At 43.8% G+C, this 20839-nt stretch overlaps 1 protein-coding gene across 3 annotated transcripts in view; it reads left to right on the forward strand.

Annotated features, from left to right (window-relative positions):
- Nucleotides 1–5763: 5763 nt before the first annotated feature.
- The window catches only part of SELENOI (selenoprotein I), a 105549-nt gene continuing 90473 nt past the window's right edge, over nucleotides 5764–20839 (forward strand). For all 3 annotated transcript variants that reach the window (XM_030198647.1, XM_030198648.1, XM_030198649.1), the window contains exon 1: nucleotides 5764–6024. In XM_030198647.1, the coding sequence (XP_030054507.1) occupies nucleotides 5968–6024 (57 nt within the window). In that variant the 5' untranslated portion in view covers nucleotides 5764–5967. The remainder of the gene's footprint in view (nucleotides 6025–20839) is intronic.

The raw sequence follows: 20839 nt of genomic DNA on the forward strand, positions 1-20839 counted from the left end.
ATCACTGACAGGGCTAAAAAAAACAAAACAATTGTAAATGGGGTAATAAAATGTTCCTTGCTGTTTTGGGTACAAGTCAGGTTAAAATTGACTTTGAAACTCTCTATATAGGAAGTTTTGCAGTAACTTCTATGGGGGAGGGAGAGCAGCCAAGATTCTAAACAGATCAGAGAAAAAAACCTATCTTTCTCTGACAAGCTGATTGGTTGAGTGATGTCAGATGTTCCTCTAGGGGGGGGGGGGTGAGTTGCCAGGAAGACTGCTGAGCAGAGTTGCCAGATGGGCGGTTTTCCGCAACCCGCTGCGGGAAACTTTTGCCCGCGGCGGGTTGCGGTTTTATGGGCTTGTTTTTTTTTTTTCTGTGCGGCTTTTGGGCGGTTTTTCGGCTGGCGGGGGGTGGGGCTAATGGCAACAGAGGCGGGGTTTGGTGACGTATTGGGCGGGGCGATGACGGCGGGGGTGATAACGGAAAGGGGTGGGACTGATGACGTCGGGGGTGGGGGTGATGACGGAAGGGGCGGGGTGATGACGTCGGGGGTGGGGTGTGTGCAGTTTTTGGGCGGGTTTTGGGCTGTTTTGGGTGGGAATTTTTTTTTATATATGGCAACACTGCTGCTGAGTGAACTGAAGACGAGAGCAGGGAATGACTGGGTGAGAAACGTATGCTGAGTGTGTGAAATGTAAGAAATAAAAGTATATTTTATGAGTTTAAAGTGAAATATGTGCCATTGAAAAAGGGTACTTTGATATTGAAAGTGAGCTGAGGTGAGTGTGAATGTTCCAGTATAGCACTGAATTTCCAGAGATAAGTGATTTACTATTTTAGGGTGAGAGAGGCTTTGAATTGTGGTGGGAATTGTACTACATGAGAAGAGCTTGTGACTCTGAGGGAGACAGCCCTGTGTGCTGAGGGTGCTGCAGGTGTGTGGAGAATTGGGTGTTGGACTGTGAGAGAAGCTGCAGATGTGGGTAATGTAAGGGAGTGAGAGAGGATCCAGACACTGGAGGGAAGTGTATGGTTTGGAGAGTGAGTGAAACTGGTTGTGAAGGAGCAATTACAAACCAACAATAGCCTTCTCATTAGTAGTGAGGGAAAACCAGTGAGTCTAGGGTAGAGAAAGGGAATAATAATTATTTATTGTTTAAAATTAGAGAGTTGGCCACCAGTTTTGTGTAAAATTCCCAGAATTTCTGTATATGTTCGTTAAGGAGGTAGGGGTTTTTCCCCTCTTATTTAATTATAGTTCAGGTACCGTCCACCTTGCAAACATCTCGACTGAAAGAGCTCCAACGCAAGAAAGGGGAGAAGCTAAAGAAGTTTTGCAGCAGATTTGCAGCTAAGTACTTACTTACCTGCTCGAGTTTTGGACTGAAATTTTAATTAAATTAAAAGGTTAAAAGAAATAAGCTGAAATACTGTATACTTACCTTCGGATTTTTGATGGTGAGACCTGGAGGAAAAGAAACCACCACAACACAAAGAATCAGTTCTTCACATAGGAAAACAATTCTAACATTATTAAGTGTTGGTTGAGAGTTAAAATTGTTGAATACTTATCTGACACAGGTGTTAGATTAATTCGCTAGGATTGCTTGCTGTTAAAGAAAAGAAATAGACATTAGTAGATCTGTTAATATATGAAATTATACAAGAGTTGAAAGTTATCGTGAGCTGAACTTATTTGTTATTCTCAAACATTCATTGCACTTAAAACCATCTTGTGCAATAAATTATTTAAATCCAAAATTTAGTCTGCAAAATTGTCATCATTGTAACATCTAGGGAAGTTCGCTTAACATCTTGAACTGCACACTGTATAATATACAGAATTTCCCCACCTTTCTTTGTACCTTCCCTAAGTGGTGAGAGTTTAGTGTGGGACCCTATACCGTGATTTTACCATCGTACCACCCTCTTTAAAAAGCCTCACCCATAGGGGATCCATAGGCGCCCCGTATAAGAGGCTTGGGGAGGCTAAGCCTCCCCAGCCCAATCTTGACGTTCCCCTGGATGCTGCCTCACAAACGCAGGGCTTTCGCAGCAGCCAGGGAGCTCTCCCACCGTCCTTCCTGCTCTCCCCGTCGGGGAGTGAGTCCCCGACCAGCAGCTCTCCTTGCCCCCCCCCCCCCGCGCGTGACCCCAACCCCCCCGCCAGGGCCCACCCAACATCCCCTCGCAATTTGCCTGCCTCGGTCCCTGACTCTCTAAAGCATTCTTATCTTCACCCGTACCCGTCAGCGCTGCCTCATTGCCTGCCATTCATTTTCACAGGCAGCTCCGTTCCTGCTCCCCTTTGCTGCGTCCTCCGGCTCTCTCTGATGCACTTCCTGTTTAACAGTATTTTGCCTTCATATCTGTTGTGTCATGTGTTTTTCATGTGTGATCAAGGTGCAGTATTCTGCTAGCGTGTAGTATTTTCAGCCCTTTTTGGGGTTTTTTTTGTTTCACTAGGTTGTGCACTGGTGTTTTAGAGGCCGGTGTAATTACAGTGCTGCCTTTCCACGCATAAGGTTGTAGCTCGTCCTGTCCTTGGAATTAGTACTGTTATGGTTTGGTAAGGTTATGAGTGTGTTTTTGCACAAGTTTGTGTACAGTGTTTTGCAGTGGAGAAATTGTGTATTGGCCTTACTGAGGTGGCACCAAATCATCAGAAAGGGTTTTAGAGCCTAAATCATGACACACTACCTCTTGAAGGATCTACATATAGTCAAAAGGGATTACGAAAAAAAGATAGCATTAGAGGCAAAAAAACATAGTAAAATTTTTTTTCGGTATATTAAAAGCAGGAAGCCGGCAAAAGAATCGGTTGGGCCGCTGGATGACCGAGGGGTAAAAGGGGCGATCAAGGAAGACAAAGACGTAGCGGAGAGACTGAATGAATTCTTTGCTTCGGTCTTCACCGAGGAAGATTTGGGTGGGATACCGGTGTCGGAAATGGTATTTCAAGCGGACGAGTCGGAGAAACTTACTGACTTCACGGTAAACCTGGAGGACGTAATGGGGCAGTTCGGCAAACTGAAGAGTAGCAAATCTCCTGGACCAGATGGTATTCATCCTAGAGTACTGATAGAACTGAAAAATGAGCTTGCGGAGCTACTGCTAGTGATATGCAACTTATCCTTAAAATCGAGCGTGGTACCGGAAGATTGGAGGGTGGCCAATGTAACGCCCATTTTTAAAAAAGGCTCCAGGGGAGATCCGGGAAATTATAGACCGGTGAGTCTGACGTCGGTGCCGGGGAAAATGGTAGAGGCTATTATTAAAAACAAAATTACAGAGCACATCCGAGGACATGGATTACTGAGACCGAGTCAGCACGGCTTTTGTGTGGGGAAATCTTGCCTGACCAATTTACTTCAATTCTTTGAAGGAGTAAACAAACATGTGGACAAAGGGGAGCCGGTTGATATTGAGGCTCATTTTCAAAGCACTTAGCCTCCCAAAGTTCCATAGAAACCTATGGAACTTAGCCTCCCAAAGTGCTTTGAAAATATGCCTCATTGTGTATCTGCATTTTCAAAAGGTGTTTGACAAGGTACCTCATGAAAGGCTACAGAGGAAACTGAAGGGTCATGGGATAGGAGGAAATGTCCTATTGTGGATTAAAAACTGGTTGAAGGATAGGAAACAGAGAGTGGGGTTAAATGGGCAGTGTTCACAATGGAGAAGGGTAGTTAGTGGGGTTCCTCAGGGGTCTGTGCTAGGACCGCTGCTTTTTAATATATTTATAAATGATTTAGAGATGGGAGTAACTAGCGAGGTAATTAAATTTGCTGATGACACAAAGTTATTCAAAGTCGTTAAATTGCGACAGGATTGTGAAAAATTACAAGAGGACCTTACGAGACTGGGAGACTGGGCGGCTAAATGGCAGATGACGTTTAATGTGAGCAAGTGCAAGATAATGCATGTGGGGAAAAAGAACCCGAATTATAGCTATGTCATGCAAGGTTCCACATTAGGAGTTACGGACCAAGAAAGGGATCTTGGTGTCGTCGTCGATAACACACTGAAACCTTCTGCTCAGTGTGCTGCTGCGGCTAGGAAAGCGAATAGAATGTTGGGTATTATTAGGAAAGGTATGGAAAACAGGTGTGAGGATGTTATAATGCCGTTGTATCGCTCCATGGTGCGACCGCACCTTGAGTATTGTGTTCAATTCTGGTCGCCGCATCTCAAGAAAGATATAGTAGAATTGGAAAAGGTGCAGCGAAGGGCGACTAAAATGATAGCGGGGATGGGACGACTTCCCTATGAAGAAAGACTAAGGAGGCTAGGGCTATTCAGCTTGGAGAAGAGACGGCTGAGGGGAGACATGATAGAGGTATATAAAATAATGAGTGGAGTGGAACGGGTGGATGTGAAGCGTCTGTTCATGTGTTCCAAAAATACTAGGACTAGGGGGCATGAGATGAAACTACAGTGTAGTAAATTTAAAAGAAATCGGAGAAAATGTTTCTTCACCCAACGTGTAATTAAACTCTGGAATTCATTGCCGGAAAATGTGGTGACGCGGTTAGCTTAGCAGAGTTTAAAAAGGGGTTGGACGGTTTCCTAAAGGACAAGTCCATAAACCGCTACTAAACGGACTTGGACAAATCCAAAATCCCAGGAATAACATGTATAGAATGTTTGTACGTTTGGGAAGCTTGCCAGGTGCCCTTGGCCTGGATTGGCCGCTGTCGTGGACAAGATGCTGGGCTCGATGGACCCTTGGTCTTTTCCCAGTTTGGCATTACTTATGTACTTATGAACACTTTCCACCCTAAAAGGGTGTTTTGTGGCTCTACATGAGAATTGTGATATTATGATCCCTTGTTTCATATTGTTGACGGTCTGCATTTTCTGTATGGGTGGTATATTGGTTTATTAGGGTCTGCCCAGTGTTATGGTACAGTAAGGTTTATGAGTGTGTTTTTGCACAAATTTGTGCATAGTGTTTTGCAGTTGAGCAATTGTGGTTAGTACATGCTTTGAGCAACCACTTTATTCTTTGATATATGATACATATTTACTATCTAAATTTAATAAAAGGTATTAATTGTGACTTATTTTTACTTATTTTTGTCTGTGTTGTCAGACAATTATAGATCTAAGCCCCGCCCCTAATCCCGCCCCCTTTAGCCTCCCCAAACAGTTGGCCCACCGGCGACGACCGCCTTTGAGGGGATCTACACAATGACAAACTGCTCCAGGAAAGATCAAAATCTGCTTAATATAGTTTGTGGATGGTATCCTAGTTCCCGTCCAACAAACTATAGTACGTTTACCAGTAAAAACACTTGAATCGCCTTCTCCACCGATTTTCTTCCATTTCTGTTGTAATAAACACTAACAAATTTCTCAGAAAAAACTTAAGTAAAAAACTGAAAAAGAGGGTCCCAAGTGTTTGGCAATCTGCTAGACAGGTAGCCAACCAGCTTATCGAAGAACTTTTCCACTGCAAGTACCGGCAGGGAATTAAAAAAAAACAACTTGAATTTTACCACTAAAATTTTCTGTGAAACCATACGATACTTTTTTTCAGAGACCATCTCCTTCTCCCGGTGCCACCGCCTCCATCAATCGGCCTTCTGCGAGTGCGAGCCAAAAAATTTCACAGACCTTCTTGGGTGTGAACTGAACGTCTATCTGCGCAATAATACGAACGATCTCCTCATTAGGGGCACGGCCGGAGTCCCACGCCCACTGCTTACGGGGGTTGGATAAAGAAAAGGGGGCGGGGTGGGATGACACGCGTTGACGTTTTCGCCACGGCAGTAGAGGAGAGGATCTGCTGACTGCTTTGCCGGTCGGTGCGCGTGCGTGGGTGTAAGAGTAGTTTGCAGACAGTCAGCGAGCGTAGTAATTACTGACTGTGATAGTAGTAGCAGTGCTGCCGCGGACCCGGCCAGGGTTGCTGCTGGAAGGTTGGTCGTGTGGGGGTGTTCTGTGCGCGTGCCTTGCGCTTATTTTCTCCGGGCGGCATGGCGTGCTGCTCTTACGTGACGCCGGAGCAGCTGGCTGGCTTCGACAAGTACAAGGTGAGGGGGAACGATGTGGCCGGTGCTCTGCTCATTCATTTGCAGGAGACAGCCGGGTCTGGGCGTGGTTGTGCGGATTTCTGGGCCCGAGCCCTAGTGCATTCTCACCTAAAACTGAAGGGGGGGAGAAATCAGTGATGTGCTGACGAGGATTGGGCAACTGTTGTACCGTGGCCACAGCTCCTGTCTGTGCCACGAGGAAAGTCTTTCTAGCGCTCCTGTTTAGTGACAGACGGTGCAAAGCGAGATTAGGGTTAAGAGTCCCCAGATTCTGGCTCTTGGAGGGATGGGCACGGATTGTTGAGTTAATAGGTGTTTAGTGGTGTTGCTGTTCCTCTGATGCATGTTTACTGGTGATAGTGCTGTATTATAGTGCTAGTGTTTATTCTAGGGGAATGGTTGTTTTGTGTGGTTGTGTGTAGTTCAGCTTGGCGAGAATGTGGGATTGTTTCGCAGTGGGAGGAGGAATAAACAGATAAGAACAGATCTTAATAATGTCATCACTGTTTTATGTATCTTTCAACAGCGCTATTGTTAACAATCCCGGTGGCTTAGTGGAAACAGCTGAAATATTCTAGCAGATAAAATTGTAATAGCATTGGTATCGATTTACAGTGAGAAAATGGGACGCTACTTGATATGCCCCACATTACTAGGGCATATTACGTTTATATCTATGGGCGGAAGCGGTGGGACATTTTAAGTAAACCTTTGTCACCACACAAATATAAGACACTGTAAAAACTAGGACCTTTGAGCTGTGACATTAGTTAAAATTGCTTTTCTTGCATTCGGTGCTGGAATGCGAAGGTCAGGCAGTGTTGTCTCCCTCGCTGCCGTCATTAATGACCCGTTGGCTCATCAGAACATCTGTGAAGCACCTCAGTGTGGAAATACTGTACTCGATTTTATACTGCTGAACTGAGTAGGCATGAAGTACAATAACATTGCATATCACAGCTTGCGATCTGGTTGATGAAAGCTTTTTCTGTTTTGTAATATTGAAGGTTGACTTACATAACAAAGAATCAATAGCATCTAATAATTACAGTAAACCTTTTTTTCTTTCAAGTGAGTTATTCAGATATTTGTTTTCTGAACAGAAAGAGGTTAGTACATGTAAAAGGGATATAACATTCAGAAGTTTACATTTTCCTGTTTTAGTTCTAGAATCTTGGCAACTCTACAGTGTACAGAGACCTTGGGATTTGCATATTATTTTAGAATGGTTGATTATAGCATTCTAGTTTTTTGAAATTATATAGGTAAAGTAGCAACCATATTAAATAACAACAACAAGAACAAAAATTCCCTGTGGTAAAATGTTGGCAAGCCAGGTGGAAAGCTGCTGACTTGTTTTGTTAAGAATATTGTGCATCCTTTATGGACTTCTTTTTCCTACCTGACTTAAAATGTAAGTTCCATGCAGTTTTGCACAGTGTGCTTTTTCTTTTCCCATGTACCTGCTAAGCTGCAATCTATCATGAGCAGTGACATAATAGATGATATCAGCTAAAGATGGAAATGGTCCTTCTAAGCACTTTAGTTGTAATTTTTGTAGCTCTTAGCAGGTTACCCATGTGATTTTAGAAGTGCAAAATGTCATTTCACTTCTACTTTGAGTTGAGGTGCTCAGTACTTGTATACTGTTCTAGGCAAGGTATAATGTAGCTAAACAGTCATCTTAAACCATCCCCAAGCAGAAGCTTTACCAGTTGAGACTCAATTCTTAAGCACATCTTCTTTATTGTAGTACTCATAATAATAATAAAAATCCAATTTACAGTTCTGTTGCTTAGCAGAGAATTGTTGACTTTTGCATGCTGTATCTATCCATTCCAGAGGCAAGGAGATGGCCAGAACCTCAGCCCAGCTGAGAAGAAAAGTTGTAACTCTCAAAGGAGAATAATGGGGATAAACTTTGGGAAAATAAATGGCAAATGACTTGGGTAGATGGTGAAAAATCTTGATGGAATTACAGTAGATTAAGGAGGGATCAGCCCCCTAGAACAGCTGCTGATCACAAAGGCATGAATGCAAGTACTGGGCCCTCTCACACAGCCCACAGGGACAGAGAGGCAGGGCTGGCCCTAGCTCAGAACTAACAGCCAATAGGGAGAGCTCACAAGGAGTCAATTACAGGATACTGCAAGCTATATGAGGGGGGGGAAGCCCCAGTACACATTGCTATTTATATATAGACACAATGTAATTGAATAGAAAAATTATACTGGTATAACAATACAGTCTGCCTCCATGAATATGTGGTCAGAACTTGGTTTCCATTTTATCCTCTGTGTATATCTTGCTCTTTAAGAAATCCATCACCATTTTTGTCTTTATACCTATGGGAAGACGTTCCAGGCATTCACCACTTTTTCCCATGCAAATATTTCTTGATGTTGTTCCCTCGACCTCTTAACTGCATTCAATTTAATAGATCATCCTCTTTTAGCTCATTTAGCTTTAGCATCGCTGGGTCTTTCTGCAACAGTTTTGAATTGGTTCTCGATCTTTCAAAGTTACGTCCTCTTCCTCAACATCTGCTTCATATTCCCTTCACTGTGGTGTTCCTCAAGGGTCCATCTTAAGAACATAAATATTGCCATACTGGGACAGACCGAAGGTCCATCAATCCCAGCATCCTGTTTCCAACAGTGGCCAGTACAGGTTACAAGTACCTGGCAAGAGCCCAAAACAGTACAATACATTTTATGCTGCTTATCCTAGAAATAAGCAGTGGATTTTCCCCTGCAAGGTACCCAAGTCTTCTCCCTTATTAAATTTATTTCTCAGATCTCTTGTACACAGATATAGAAAAACTCTGAATAAGTGCCACGATTGTGACTATTTTCCATGTCTGTGCGCACCTTGCCCTCTGGTGGCCAGAACCGGTGGCTGCTATAGACTGTTTTCTTGCTGTTTCTCAAGCATTTTCCAGAAGTCATTCCAGTTCGGTCTGGATTCCAGCCTTGCTTGTGATTTTAGGTACTATGCCTCACCCTTACTGGTGATCTCAGCTGTGAGACTGCCTTTATTAATCAGCTGGGAACTTTCTAGTTTGCCTTTGCAATGTCAAAGGTCTCTAGGTTAGTTGGTGTGCTGTGTAGCACTTCTGCCTTGCTTCGTTTCTTACCTGTATGCCTTGCCTTGTTCTTGTTTAGTCTGTGTGCAGTTAAGCTCTTAAGCACTACTGCTTTTATCCTTCTTTGTGACTGCTTGTCAGCCTTCAGCCATTGCTCTTTGCTTGTCTGTGTATCCTTCTTTGTGGCTGCCTGTCAGCCTTCAGCCATTTCTTTATTGTTTGTGTGGCCTAGCTTTGTATCCTGCCTAGCCTGCCTTGTTTGTTCTTTTCCCCTCTGACCTTCAGTCCCTGTTCAGTCAAGCTTGTTTCAGTATCCTATACCCTGTGTGAGAATCCTGAGTCTTGAATCCTGTTTTAGTCAAGCTTGTTTAGTATCTAGAGTCCGGTGTGAGAATCCTATTGTTCCAGTCAGTCTGGTCCAGCATTTCTTGTCTACCAGCTCCGTCCTGTAAGTCCTGCAGGCCGCCCGCACCTAGGGGCTCAACCTCTGGGGAACGGTGGTCATCGCAGGTGAAGTCTGGTTGCTCCAGTCCTGTTATTCCAGTCTAGTCCGTTCCAGTATTTGGGTCCAGCCAAGCCAAGTCCGTTCCAGATTCCAGCTCCATCCTTGCTCATTTGTCCAGTCCTTGTTGGGGGATTTTGTTTGCTGCTGCCGCTCGACAGTAGCCCAAGGGCTCACGTTGTTCCAGTGTCCGAGAGCCTGAGACCGTGACAGTAAGAGTGACATCTATGTGGGCGATATTCTTCCTTTATTTTACTCTGTTATCTCCTGTATTACCCCCTTTCAAATCTGTTTGGCTGCAGTAGCTCAGTGGTAGACCAGTCACCACATAGTCCTAAATCCGAATAAGACTTAAATAACCTGTTCTTCATCTCTTATTTATTTATTAGGATTTAATTACTGCCTTTTTGAAGGAATTCACTCAAGGCAGTGTACAGCAAGAATAAGTCAAACATAAGTAATAGACAATTGCAGCAGTAAAAATATTCAAACAACAATACAAAGTATGGCATAGTATGCTACATTGCAATGCCAACACAATACAGAATAAAACATTTTCATAAACAGCATAGGGTGTAAGCAAAGCTGGAACATATAGATAAGATAAAGAGGAGTAAGGGACTAGTTAAAGAGAGTTGCAAATGAGGTCAGAAAGGTACTTGAACATTAGCTTGGCTAGGGTAGGAGTGGATAAACATGTCCTGCTATAATATGTCCAGCTCCTGGGTAGAAAATTCTTCAGAGTTTGACTTGCACTTGGGTCGCAAGAATCTGAGGGAACAGTACAGTATAGGGGGTGAAGTGCTTCAGTGTATGAAAGAAGAGTGGGACTTCGAGATGACTGTGTCTGATGACCTTAAAGCTTCCAAACAAGTAGAAAAAGTGACATTCAAAACCATAAGGATGCTTGGGTGCATAAAGAGGGACAGGAAAAAGGAGGTGACAGTGCCCTTGTATAAGTCTCTGGTGAGGCCCCATTTAGAATACTGCGTGCAGTTCTGGAGACCTCATCTATGGAAAGATATAAACAGGATGGAGTCGATCCAGGTGGTGGCTACAAAATTAGTAAGCAGTCTTGAACGCAAACATTATAGGGACTATGAACCTCAACATGTATGCTGGAAGAGAGGAGACATGATAGAGACGTTTAAATATTTCAAGGGCATTTTAAGTACAGGAAGAGAGCCTTTTTCAACTGAGGAGAACTCTGGAATGAAGGGGCATATGATGAAGTTAAGAGGGAATAGGCTTAGGAGTAACCTAAGGAAGTACTATTTCACAGAAAGGGTGGTGGAGGTGTGGAATGGCCTCCCGGTGGAGGTTGTGGAGTCGAAGACTGTTCCAGAATTTAAAAAGGCATGGGATAAGCATGTGGGATCGCTTAGGAAAAGGAAGAGTTAGGGATTACAAAGGATGGGCAGACTGGATGGGTCATATGGCCTTTATCTACCGTCATGTTTCTATGACTGCATCCAAAACTTCTTGATGATCTTGTTTTACAAATAAGATTTATACATCAGTAGACTTTTATTTACATAGCCTGCCAGTTTTGCAACTGCAGATTGCCCACAGAGCTGGGATAGCCTCAATTTCTGGACTAATGCAATGGCAACTACTAATTTTATGACTTTAGAATAAAGCTATAGTCGTAACTATTTAGCACATAAATGTTGTAAAGTACAATTTCAAAGAACTTTCAGAGAAGAAAAGCATATTTCCTCCCTTCTTCAATCTGGATTTTTCATGTTAAGGCAGTTGCGTTCTGTACGAATTGGATCACGATTCTTTTCATGCCTTAGTCCTTTCTCTATTGATTTCCAAGCTGGATTACTATAATATTATAACACAGGCAGCATTGAAAAAGCTCCAATCCCTTCAAAATACAGCAATGCATCTAATTTTTCATGCCAAAAGATACAACTGTTTCACCCCTTCTCAAAGACCATCTCTGGCTACCAATACCCTATCGAATACAATACAAAATCCTTCTGCTTGCCTTTAAAGCCTTCCGCCTGGGATTATCATTATACATGTCATTTTTAACAATATGCTATGCCTCTTCATGATTGCTTTTCTCTATTAATGATCACGTATGGTACTTCCAAGTCCTAAATTGCAAAATACGAAAACTCAACACACTGCTTTCTATTTTCTAGCCCCTGTGGCTTGGAGCAGTCTCCCTTTAGAAATTCATGGAGAATTATCCCTTCAAAAAATTTAAAATTACTGTTAAAATTTGGTTATTTAGGCAGGCCTTTTGGTTAGTGATTAAGGCAAAGTTCTGGTGGCTTCAGTTCCTGTCCCCTTTTAAGTTTGTTTTTTCTCTAGTTTGTCCCCATTGTTTCTTCCTTGGTTTGTTTGGTATATGGGTGTTTGTTTTTCTTTCCCCATCTGTCCTATATGTCATTGGAGTTCCTTTTCTTGTCAGTTGTTTTATTTTTTTATTAGCCTGATGGCTTTGTTCTGTGCGTCAGTTAAACTGGTGTAGTAAATGTGAATAAAGAATGAATAAATAAATTTTAAACATATCTACTATAATAAAAAGCACCTCCAACGTTCTGAAGCTGACTCTGTGGCAGTGAAGGGTTTTTAGGGTTTGTGCTGGCTGTATCCATCTCCTGTCCTGCCCTCGCGTCAAAACGTGATGATGTCAAGGGCGGAACAGTGAGAGGGAAGGGCACGCTGTGGAGTTGCCAGGCAAAGGAACGTGACGTCACATGCATGAGGATGTCCCTCCCTTCCTTCCAGTTCCAGGCCCCCTTCCTCCGAATTTTAAAAGTCATCTTCACTTACCAAGTCAGGGTCACGGCGGCCGGCAGCAGCAGTAAAACGTGTGCAGGCTCGGCCCTTCTCTCTCTCTCAGCTGTGGTCCTGCCCTCATTTCCTGTTTCCGCAAGGGCGGGACCATAGCTGAGAAAGAGAGAGAGAAGGGCTGAGCCTGCACGCGTTTACCACTGCTGCTTGCCGCTGTAACCCTGACTTGGTAAGTGAAGATGACTTTTAAAAATCGGAGGGAGGGGGCCTGGAACTGAGAGGAAGGAAGGGAGGGATGACGACCCTGGAACTCGGAGGGGGGACCGTGAAACTCGGAGGGAGGGGGACCCTTAAACTCGGAGGGAGGGGGAGGAAGGCCAGTGGAACTCAGAGGGACGGAGGGGGGACGACGACGACCCTGGGACACTGGAACTGGGAGGGAGGGAGGGAGGGGGGGCCCTGGCACACACTCTCAATCTCACACACACACACACACTCTCTCACACACACACTTGCACCCAGTCTCACTGTCTGTCACACACACATACTCGCACATTCACTCTCTCTCTCTCACACAGTCACTCTCACACACACTCTTTCAAACATACACACTCTCCGAGGAAAACCTTGCTAGCGCCTGTTTCATTTCTTTGAGAAACGGGCCTTTTTTACTAGTATAATATATTTTATGTTTTTAAATTTTTGATAACTTTACTATCTATCTTTCTTTGTCCTAGATTTAAAGTACTGGCAAATACAACTTGTATTTACTAGTACTTTAGATCAAGAACAAAAAATTTAAAGCCTTATATCAGTAAAGGAGGCAGATTTGGAGTTGGACAGTAGAAAAATAGAGGAATCGGAATAGAGGGCTTGGTGTACTGACTCCACAGCCTCCAAAATGGAACAGTGTTCCAGAGAGTTCAAAATGGCCGCCGTGTAGGTCAGACACATGCGCGTTTTGGAGCACAGGTGCTAGCGCGTGGTGTGGCTTGTTCCCACCCTATTTAGGGATTGCTTTGTTACATCCCATACGTAATGGCTTCATCTGCCTGATGCCAAGGAAGGGAAAATTAGGTTCTTACCATGATAATTTTCTTTCCTTTAGTCATAGCAGATGAAGCCATGAGCCCTCCCTGTATGATTGTCTGTATTGCAGTTATTCTGATTTTAGGTGCTGAAGGTTTCCTGAAGTTATATTCCTTCCTTGGGGAGTCTGAAAACAGTCTTCAGGATTCTTGTTACAGTTATAGGAGGATGAGTTCATTCCCTCCAGTTCATGTTTTGGGAGGATGAGTTTATTCCCTCCAGAAAGATGCAAGTATTCCCTCCGTTTATACAAAGTGGAGGACGAGTTTATTCCCTCCAGGAGGATGAGTTCATTCCCTCCTTTTTTGAAGTTTATGCCCTTGTTAAGGGGCCATCGTTCGCTGTGAGGAAAGTTCATGTTATTCCCATTGCGGTTTGCCATACTGCTTTGGAAGCTTCAAATACTGAAGAGGCAGTGGAGCTAGCTGGCCATGAGGCACTGTGAAAAATTGAGTGCTCTCTATCTCCCCCCTGCTGGTTGATGGACACAACCCATACGTAATGGCTTCATCTGCTATGACTAAAGGAAAGAAAATTATCATGGTAAGAACCTAATTTTCCCATTCTGCTACCAGCACATCTTCTAAGAAGATATCTTCTTTTGCAGGAAGGACTGTGGAAGACAGGAGAGCTAGACTGAATCCTGAGATGTTGATGACTTCTTATTCATCCACAGATTTAAAAAATCATAACAGTGCTTCATAGGACATATTTCTCCCCTCTAGGGCATACAGAATGGGTTGTATTTTGTACCCCTGGACATTTTAACAGGGTGGGCTAGGATTCCTTGGGGTAGTAGAAGTCAGCTATTGTTGAGGTTGGAAGGGTAGAGGGTTGTGGTGGTTGGAGGGTTTATAGTTGCTCATTGTTGTTTTTCTTTTGTAATTTATATACAACAGTTGCACAGCATATTCCTTTTTATATTTTAATAAAAAGATTTAAATATAAAATCATAAGTATTCAAGGCTTCTGCAGATGGGGACAGAACCTGCGAGAACGGAGACGGGGCTTGTGGGGATTGAGATGGAACCCGCGGGGACGGGGACAAATTTTATATCCATGTCGTTCTGTACCCAGCAGTTTCACACTAAAATCAAATTAACTGTGCCTCACAGGATCTTCAATTAGAAGAGCTGTGCAAAGAAGCATGATAAGAAGCGCACCTTTAATCCTGGCAGTGTCTGACATCAGAAATCCCTCTGTCTCACTTGGAAGCAGGGACCTTGGTCCTTGGATGTTAGGGCCTGTCCTTGATTTCTGATGCTTTACTCCTGGTTCCTGTGTGCTCTAGAAAAGCATTTCACTGGACTGGGTCAGTACCCTGGAAATAGCATCCATGTTGCTATACTTGGTGACACCCCTTTCTAGCCTCTTGGGGCAGAGAGCTGGTTGTCCTTTCAGATGGCTTTTTAGCAACTCTTTGGGTCCCACTGAGTCCCCTGTCTGCATTCTTGTGAGTTGGCCATTAACTGGAGTGTGGTCTTTTCACTGGGTGATCTGTTGTTTGTTGGAGTTCGTTTCCTATGGTGGACCTATCTTTTAGGATGCTTGTTGTAATATTGCTCCTTGGGCGTTTTCTTCTCTAGGCTGTACATAAATTGCAAGGGGTTCCGCCCCCTCTCCCACTTTTTGCCATTGTTCCACCCAGTTTCAGTTCCAAGCTTCAGTTTGGTTAGTCTTGGTAGCAGCCTGTTAGATCCTAGAATGGAAAATGAATTCCATGGATGTGGTTCCTTTCTTTGCATTAATTGTGCCTTGGGTTGGTCTCCTGGTACTTGCCCTGTCCATCAGTTAAAGTGGTAAGTCAAGTCACAAATAAATGCAGAATTTCCTTCTGTACTCCTCTTGGCTGTTTTTAGTAGGCAGAAGTCAGGGTACTGTGAGGTTGCTATCTGGTATCGCCGTCTTTTTCTAATATCTGTCCTAGTTGCAGTTTTGAATTTTGAGAGCTTTATGGTCTTTTGATGGTTTTGGCATTGCTTAACAATATAGTGATGGTGTAGGCCAAGGGTGCTAAGTTCAGCCCTAAAGAACCATAAACAGTTCTGTTTTCAGAATATCAATGACTACTATTATGAGAGATTTGTATGCATTTCCTTCCATTGTATGGAATGACAACCCTGTTCTTGAGTGGTTTTGCATGGCAGAATTGGCCTCTAGGATGTCACAGCCCCCAGAGTATTTATAGCTTAGATATATCCCACTCATTTGAACTAGTATAGCAAGATAAGGAAAGTAAAATTATTACCTGTTAATTTCCTTTCTTTGAGTCCTGCTAGAACAGTCCAAGATCTGCTTGGGAAGGCTGTACCTATTTCTTCTTGCTCTGCTTTATATGTTATTTCCATAACTCGTTTTCCCCAGGCTTTTGGACAACAGAAGCACTGTCATCTTCTGGTCCTTTTGGGCTGCTCGCGTTGCATACTACTGGTGTATGTTGCCCTTTCGGCAGTTGTGGTACTGCTGCTTTGGGCAGAATTAGTTGGCTGTTCTGGAGCTTAATATTGCTTGGTGTGCTTCTCATGATGAATGGGGTTGCTTTCCTCACTTCCTGTGCTATGGTGTACTGTCATGCTGCTGAGTATTGTTTGTATGCCAGTGGTGCAAGGTAACACTTCTGTGGCTGCCAGCTGGTGTGCTGTGTTACTGCATGAATGCGCTTATTTTGCCTAACAATACTAATCAGTGTTTTACATCCACAGGCTTCAAACCTTTCCAGCTTTGATAGTTCACATATACCTCCAAAGCTAAAGTTACTGGTTTTGACAGCATGAAAACTGAGCACTGCCTTAAATTCAGGACAGCTTGGTGGCGGCAAGGCATCTGTCAGACATGTTTAATGCGTTTAAATGGAAAAGATTTCCAGTGGCATGTTTCATTAATGGTCAAGATATGTTTCTGTCCACACCATGTTTACCGTATTAAACCATCATTATTGCTTGGGGCTGCAAACGTTCTCTAAGATTTCATCTTAACATGCTCTTAGCTTACCATCTTCTCAGACATTTCCAGCTTTCCAGTGTCCAGCCATTTCAAGATTCATGAAAGGTACCTTTGTCAGACCACCAATGCAGAAGCAATGGAGTTATCTTTACGAGGATAGGTTTTGTAGTAATTGTTGTTTTGGCTAGAAGAATTGTGTTAACTGCAAGCTTTTGTTACCTCTAAACCTTATATTCGGTTTCATCATAACTAAGATGTGTATAGAATTACTTCAGTTCTGCCAGATATAGTTGCACCTTTTCATATGAATGAAGGAATAGTATTGTGCACATTTTATCCTAAAAATAAGTATTCATTCGAGAAGTCCCTGGCAAGTGGGCTTTTACTATTTTAAAAGAATGAGGGTTTCCTTTGCCCCAATAAGATTTATAAATCCAGTGGTAAAGCAAATGGTAGAAAATGTTTGGCTAGTGTCCTGTATTTGTAATTGTTACGAGCAGATTGGTACTCCCTTGATCCAGCACAATCAAATGGGAGCCATTGCTGCTGCTTCCATAGCTCATTTAAAATATGCTGCTCTGTAAAGCAACTAATTAGATCTTTTCTTTATCATTTTCACTTCACACTACCAGTCCTCACAGTGAATTTAGTTGCGCAATACTGAGCAGTCTTTGCGATTTATGCAGCTGTTGCCTCATTTACTCCTCTACAGTACATGAGTTATCTACAAAATGGAGCAGCCCTGAGCTGTACATCATCCACTTGTATACTTTGTTTCAAGTTTTATTTATATTTATTTTATTTTTGTGCATTTTACCCCACATTTTCCCACAAGAGCAGGCACAATGTGGCTTACAGTAATACAAGAGGAAACTATACAATGCATGGGGTCAGGGCCGGTCTTAGGCAGAGGCGACCGAGGTGTCTGCTTCGCCTCTCTGACCACCGCCACTGCTCGCCTGCCCTCCATGCCCAGCGACGCGACTCTGCAGTCCTCGTTCCCCTGCTCCCCCTCCCTCCAGCCGTCTGAGCCCCTCCCCCATCTGAGCCCCCCCTCCCCGACCCGCCAAACGACCCTCTTCTACCACCCGACCTGCCGGCACCTCACCTGACCCAGCATTTTAAAACAATCTACAAGCGGCGGTGCCTCGCGTCTGTAAAAGAAGAAAAATCGCTTCGTCCATTGGCCGGCCTTCCCTCATGTCCCGCCCTCTGATGTAACTTCCGCAAGGGCGGGACATGAGGGAAGGCCGGCCAATGGACGAAGTGATTTTTCTTCTTTTACAGACGCGAGACACCGCTGCTTGTAGATTGTTTTAAAATGCTGGGTCTGGTGAGGTGCCGGCAGGTCGGGTGGTAGAAGAAGGTCGTTTGGGGGGTCGGGGAGGGGGGGGCTCAGGTGGCTGGAGGGAGGGGGAGCAGGGGAACGAGGAGAGTCGCGTTGCTGGACATGGGGGGAGGGCAGTGGGCACCGGAGGGTCGCTGGACATGGGTGGATGGCAGGGGAGGGGGTTTCTGGACATAGGTGGAGGGCAGGGGGCACAGGAGGGTCGCTGGACATGGATGGATGGATGGCAGGGGAGGGGGTTTCTGGACATAGGTGGAGGGCAGGGGGCACAGGAGGGTCGCTGGACATGGGTGGATGGCATGGGAGGGGGGTTTCTGGACATAGGTGGATGGCAGGGGAGGGCAGAGGGGACAGGGGGGGTTGCTGGACATAGATGGATGGCAGGGGGGACAGGGGGTCGCTGGACATGGGTGGATGGAGGAGAGAGAAGAAATGCTGGACATGGATGGAGGCGAGGGAAGAGTGAGGAAGGAGATGAGGTGAGGGAAAAGGAAGAGAGGAGAAAAAGTGCACATGGATATAGAAAATAGGCAGAAGCTGGATCCACTGGATCCAAGTCTGCGGAGGACCCAGCTTTTACTTACGGATGTAGGGCAAGAAATGAAGAAGAAAGGCGGAAAGTAAAGAAATAAATGGAAAAGAAGCCCTGGAAATGGAGTTAAGAGGACAGATAGCAGCACAATCGGTACTGAGCCAGCATGATCAGAAAAGCAAAGTCACCAGACGACAAAGGTAGAAAAAACTATTTTATTCAGGATTTATTAATTGGAATATGTCAGTTTTTGGAAATGTGCATATTTTTCATGTACGTTTCAATTTTTGTAGTATTGCTGCATGCTGAGTCTGACTTCTTGAGGTAACTTTCCAGTTCAGTATTTTGCCTTCATGTGTATTTCAGGTGTGATCAAGGAAGGTGCAGTATTCTGCTAGCTTATAGTTTGAATCCCTTTTTGTTTGTTTTTTTTCACTAGGTTGTGCACTGGTGTTTTAGAGCCAGGTGTAATTACAGTTGCCTTTCCACGCCACGCATAAGGTTGTAGCTCGTTCTGTCCTTGGAATTAGTGCTGTTATGGTTTGTTAAGGTTATGAGTGTGTGTTTGCACAAGTTTGTGTATAGTGTTTTGCAGTGGAGAGATTGTGTGTTGGCCTTACTAAGGTGGCACCAAACATCAGAAAGGGTGTAGAGCCTAAATCATGACACACTACCTCTAAAAGGGTGTTTTGTGACTCTACATGAGAATTGTGATATTATGATCCCTTGCTAGCTTCATATTGTTGACGGTCTGCATTTTCTGTATGGCTGGTATATTGGTGTATAAGGTATTGTGACAATTTGTTTTTACTTATTTTTTTTTCTGTGTGTTGTCAGACAATTATGGATGACAGACAGAGTTGGAGTCTTCTTGAGTCAGAGAGCTGTGGTATATATTTTAAAACAATTTTAATACCTTGGTGGTCTATATGTTTTTATATTGTACATTATATTTCACACATCACTTTATTTTATTGTATATATTTTCATTTCATTTTTATTTTATTGCATATATGGGTTACAGAGTAATAGGGGAATTTGAAAGTACTGAATCTTTTCTTAATATTTTTCCTTTATTCTCCTTTTGTTATGAGAATTGGAACTACTAATTGTAGTGGATTTGAACTGAATAATTTCTGGGGAGGGGAGGTTTTATGATAGCATTGTGCTTATTATTTCAATCAGTTTTTTTGTACAAGTTTAGCTTCATTTGTCTTATTTAAAATTTCATTTAAAAAAATGTTCTAAAAATGGAATAATCTTATCAATAGAGTGGAGGTAGGGGCGGGGCTACGGTGGGGAGCGGGACTACGGTGGGGCGGGGATAGGATGGGGCCCCACCAAATTGGTCTGCATAGGGCCCCGCACTTGCTAAGACCGGCCCTGCATGGAGTTACAGAGTGAGACAGACTGGGAATGGAATAGGGGACTACACGGGATGAGAGGGGCAAAGCAACCAGCAGATAATCATATCTAGGCAGCAAGGGTGAGGGTTAAACAGAGGAGTTGCCTGTGGAATATGCTTTGGCGAATAAGAATGTTTGTTTGTTTTTAAAGACTTTTTGAACAGTTGATGGTCAGCCAGTTCTTTCAGTTGTCTTGGCAGAACGTTCCAGAACGTTTACTAATCTGCCAGTTGGGAATACCATCTAGGCTGTTTACAATATAATCAATGTTAGGAGTAGAGTATAGCAAAGCATGCATATATAGACAGACAATTGACAGTGAGGAAAGGGGGAGGAACTCCATCTTGTTGAGAGAAAGGGAGGGAAAGAACAATAGGGAAACTCTTCGTAATTCAGCCAGGCGTTTTGTGCTTAAAGAAAGCATCTTGAACAAGAAATATTTTGAGGTCTGATGTTGCAAAGAGGTGGGCAGGAGATTCCAAAGATATGGACCTTGAACTGAGAATATTGAGGTTCGAGTATGTTTGTGGCGGATTTGTTTATAAGTAGATTTTGATCCTGAGAATGGAGAGAATGCGTTGGAGAATATGGAAGTAGTAGGCAGTAAAGGTAGAGAGGTTCTTTAGAAGGAGAACTCTTGAATACTATGAGGAGCAACTTCCTTAGCATCCCTCCGGGACCGGTCCAGGGATTGACTGATGGGTTATGTACCTTTTCCAGCAGATGGAGACTGAGAACCTTGAATCTAGGGAGCCCATAAAAGCCCTGGCCATGTAGCCCTAGACCCAGTATTCTCAGTCTCCAGCAGGTGGAAGGAGGTAAGAGCCCTTTTAATCTCTTCAGGGAAATTGTTTTTCTTCTCCTCCTTTTCACTTCATATAAAATAATTTACATAGGAGAGGATATTCTCATTACGCTTTCCCTTCTGTGCCCAGAGTATTTTGGCTTCGTGGGACTGAGTGCAGTGCACACTCTAGTCAGCCCTGAGGTGCTACACCCGGAGACTCTGGGTCTCTCCCTCAACTTTCCTCCAGCCAGCGGTACCGTTCGCTTGGTTGGCTGGGGAGGGCTCCCTCTCTCCGGCAGGAGAGTAGTTCAGCCTAGGGAGAAGGCAGCCGAAAAAAGAAAAAAAAAAAGAAAACCCGACAGCTATCCT

This window comes from Microcaecilia unicolor, chromosome 3, assembly GCF_901765095.1.
Source record: "Microcaecilia unicolor chromosome 3, aMicUni1.1, whole genome shotgun sequence".
NCBI lineage: Eukaryota > Metazoa > Chordata > Amphibia > Gymnophiona > Siphonopidae > Microcaecilia > Microcaecilia unicolor.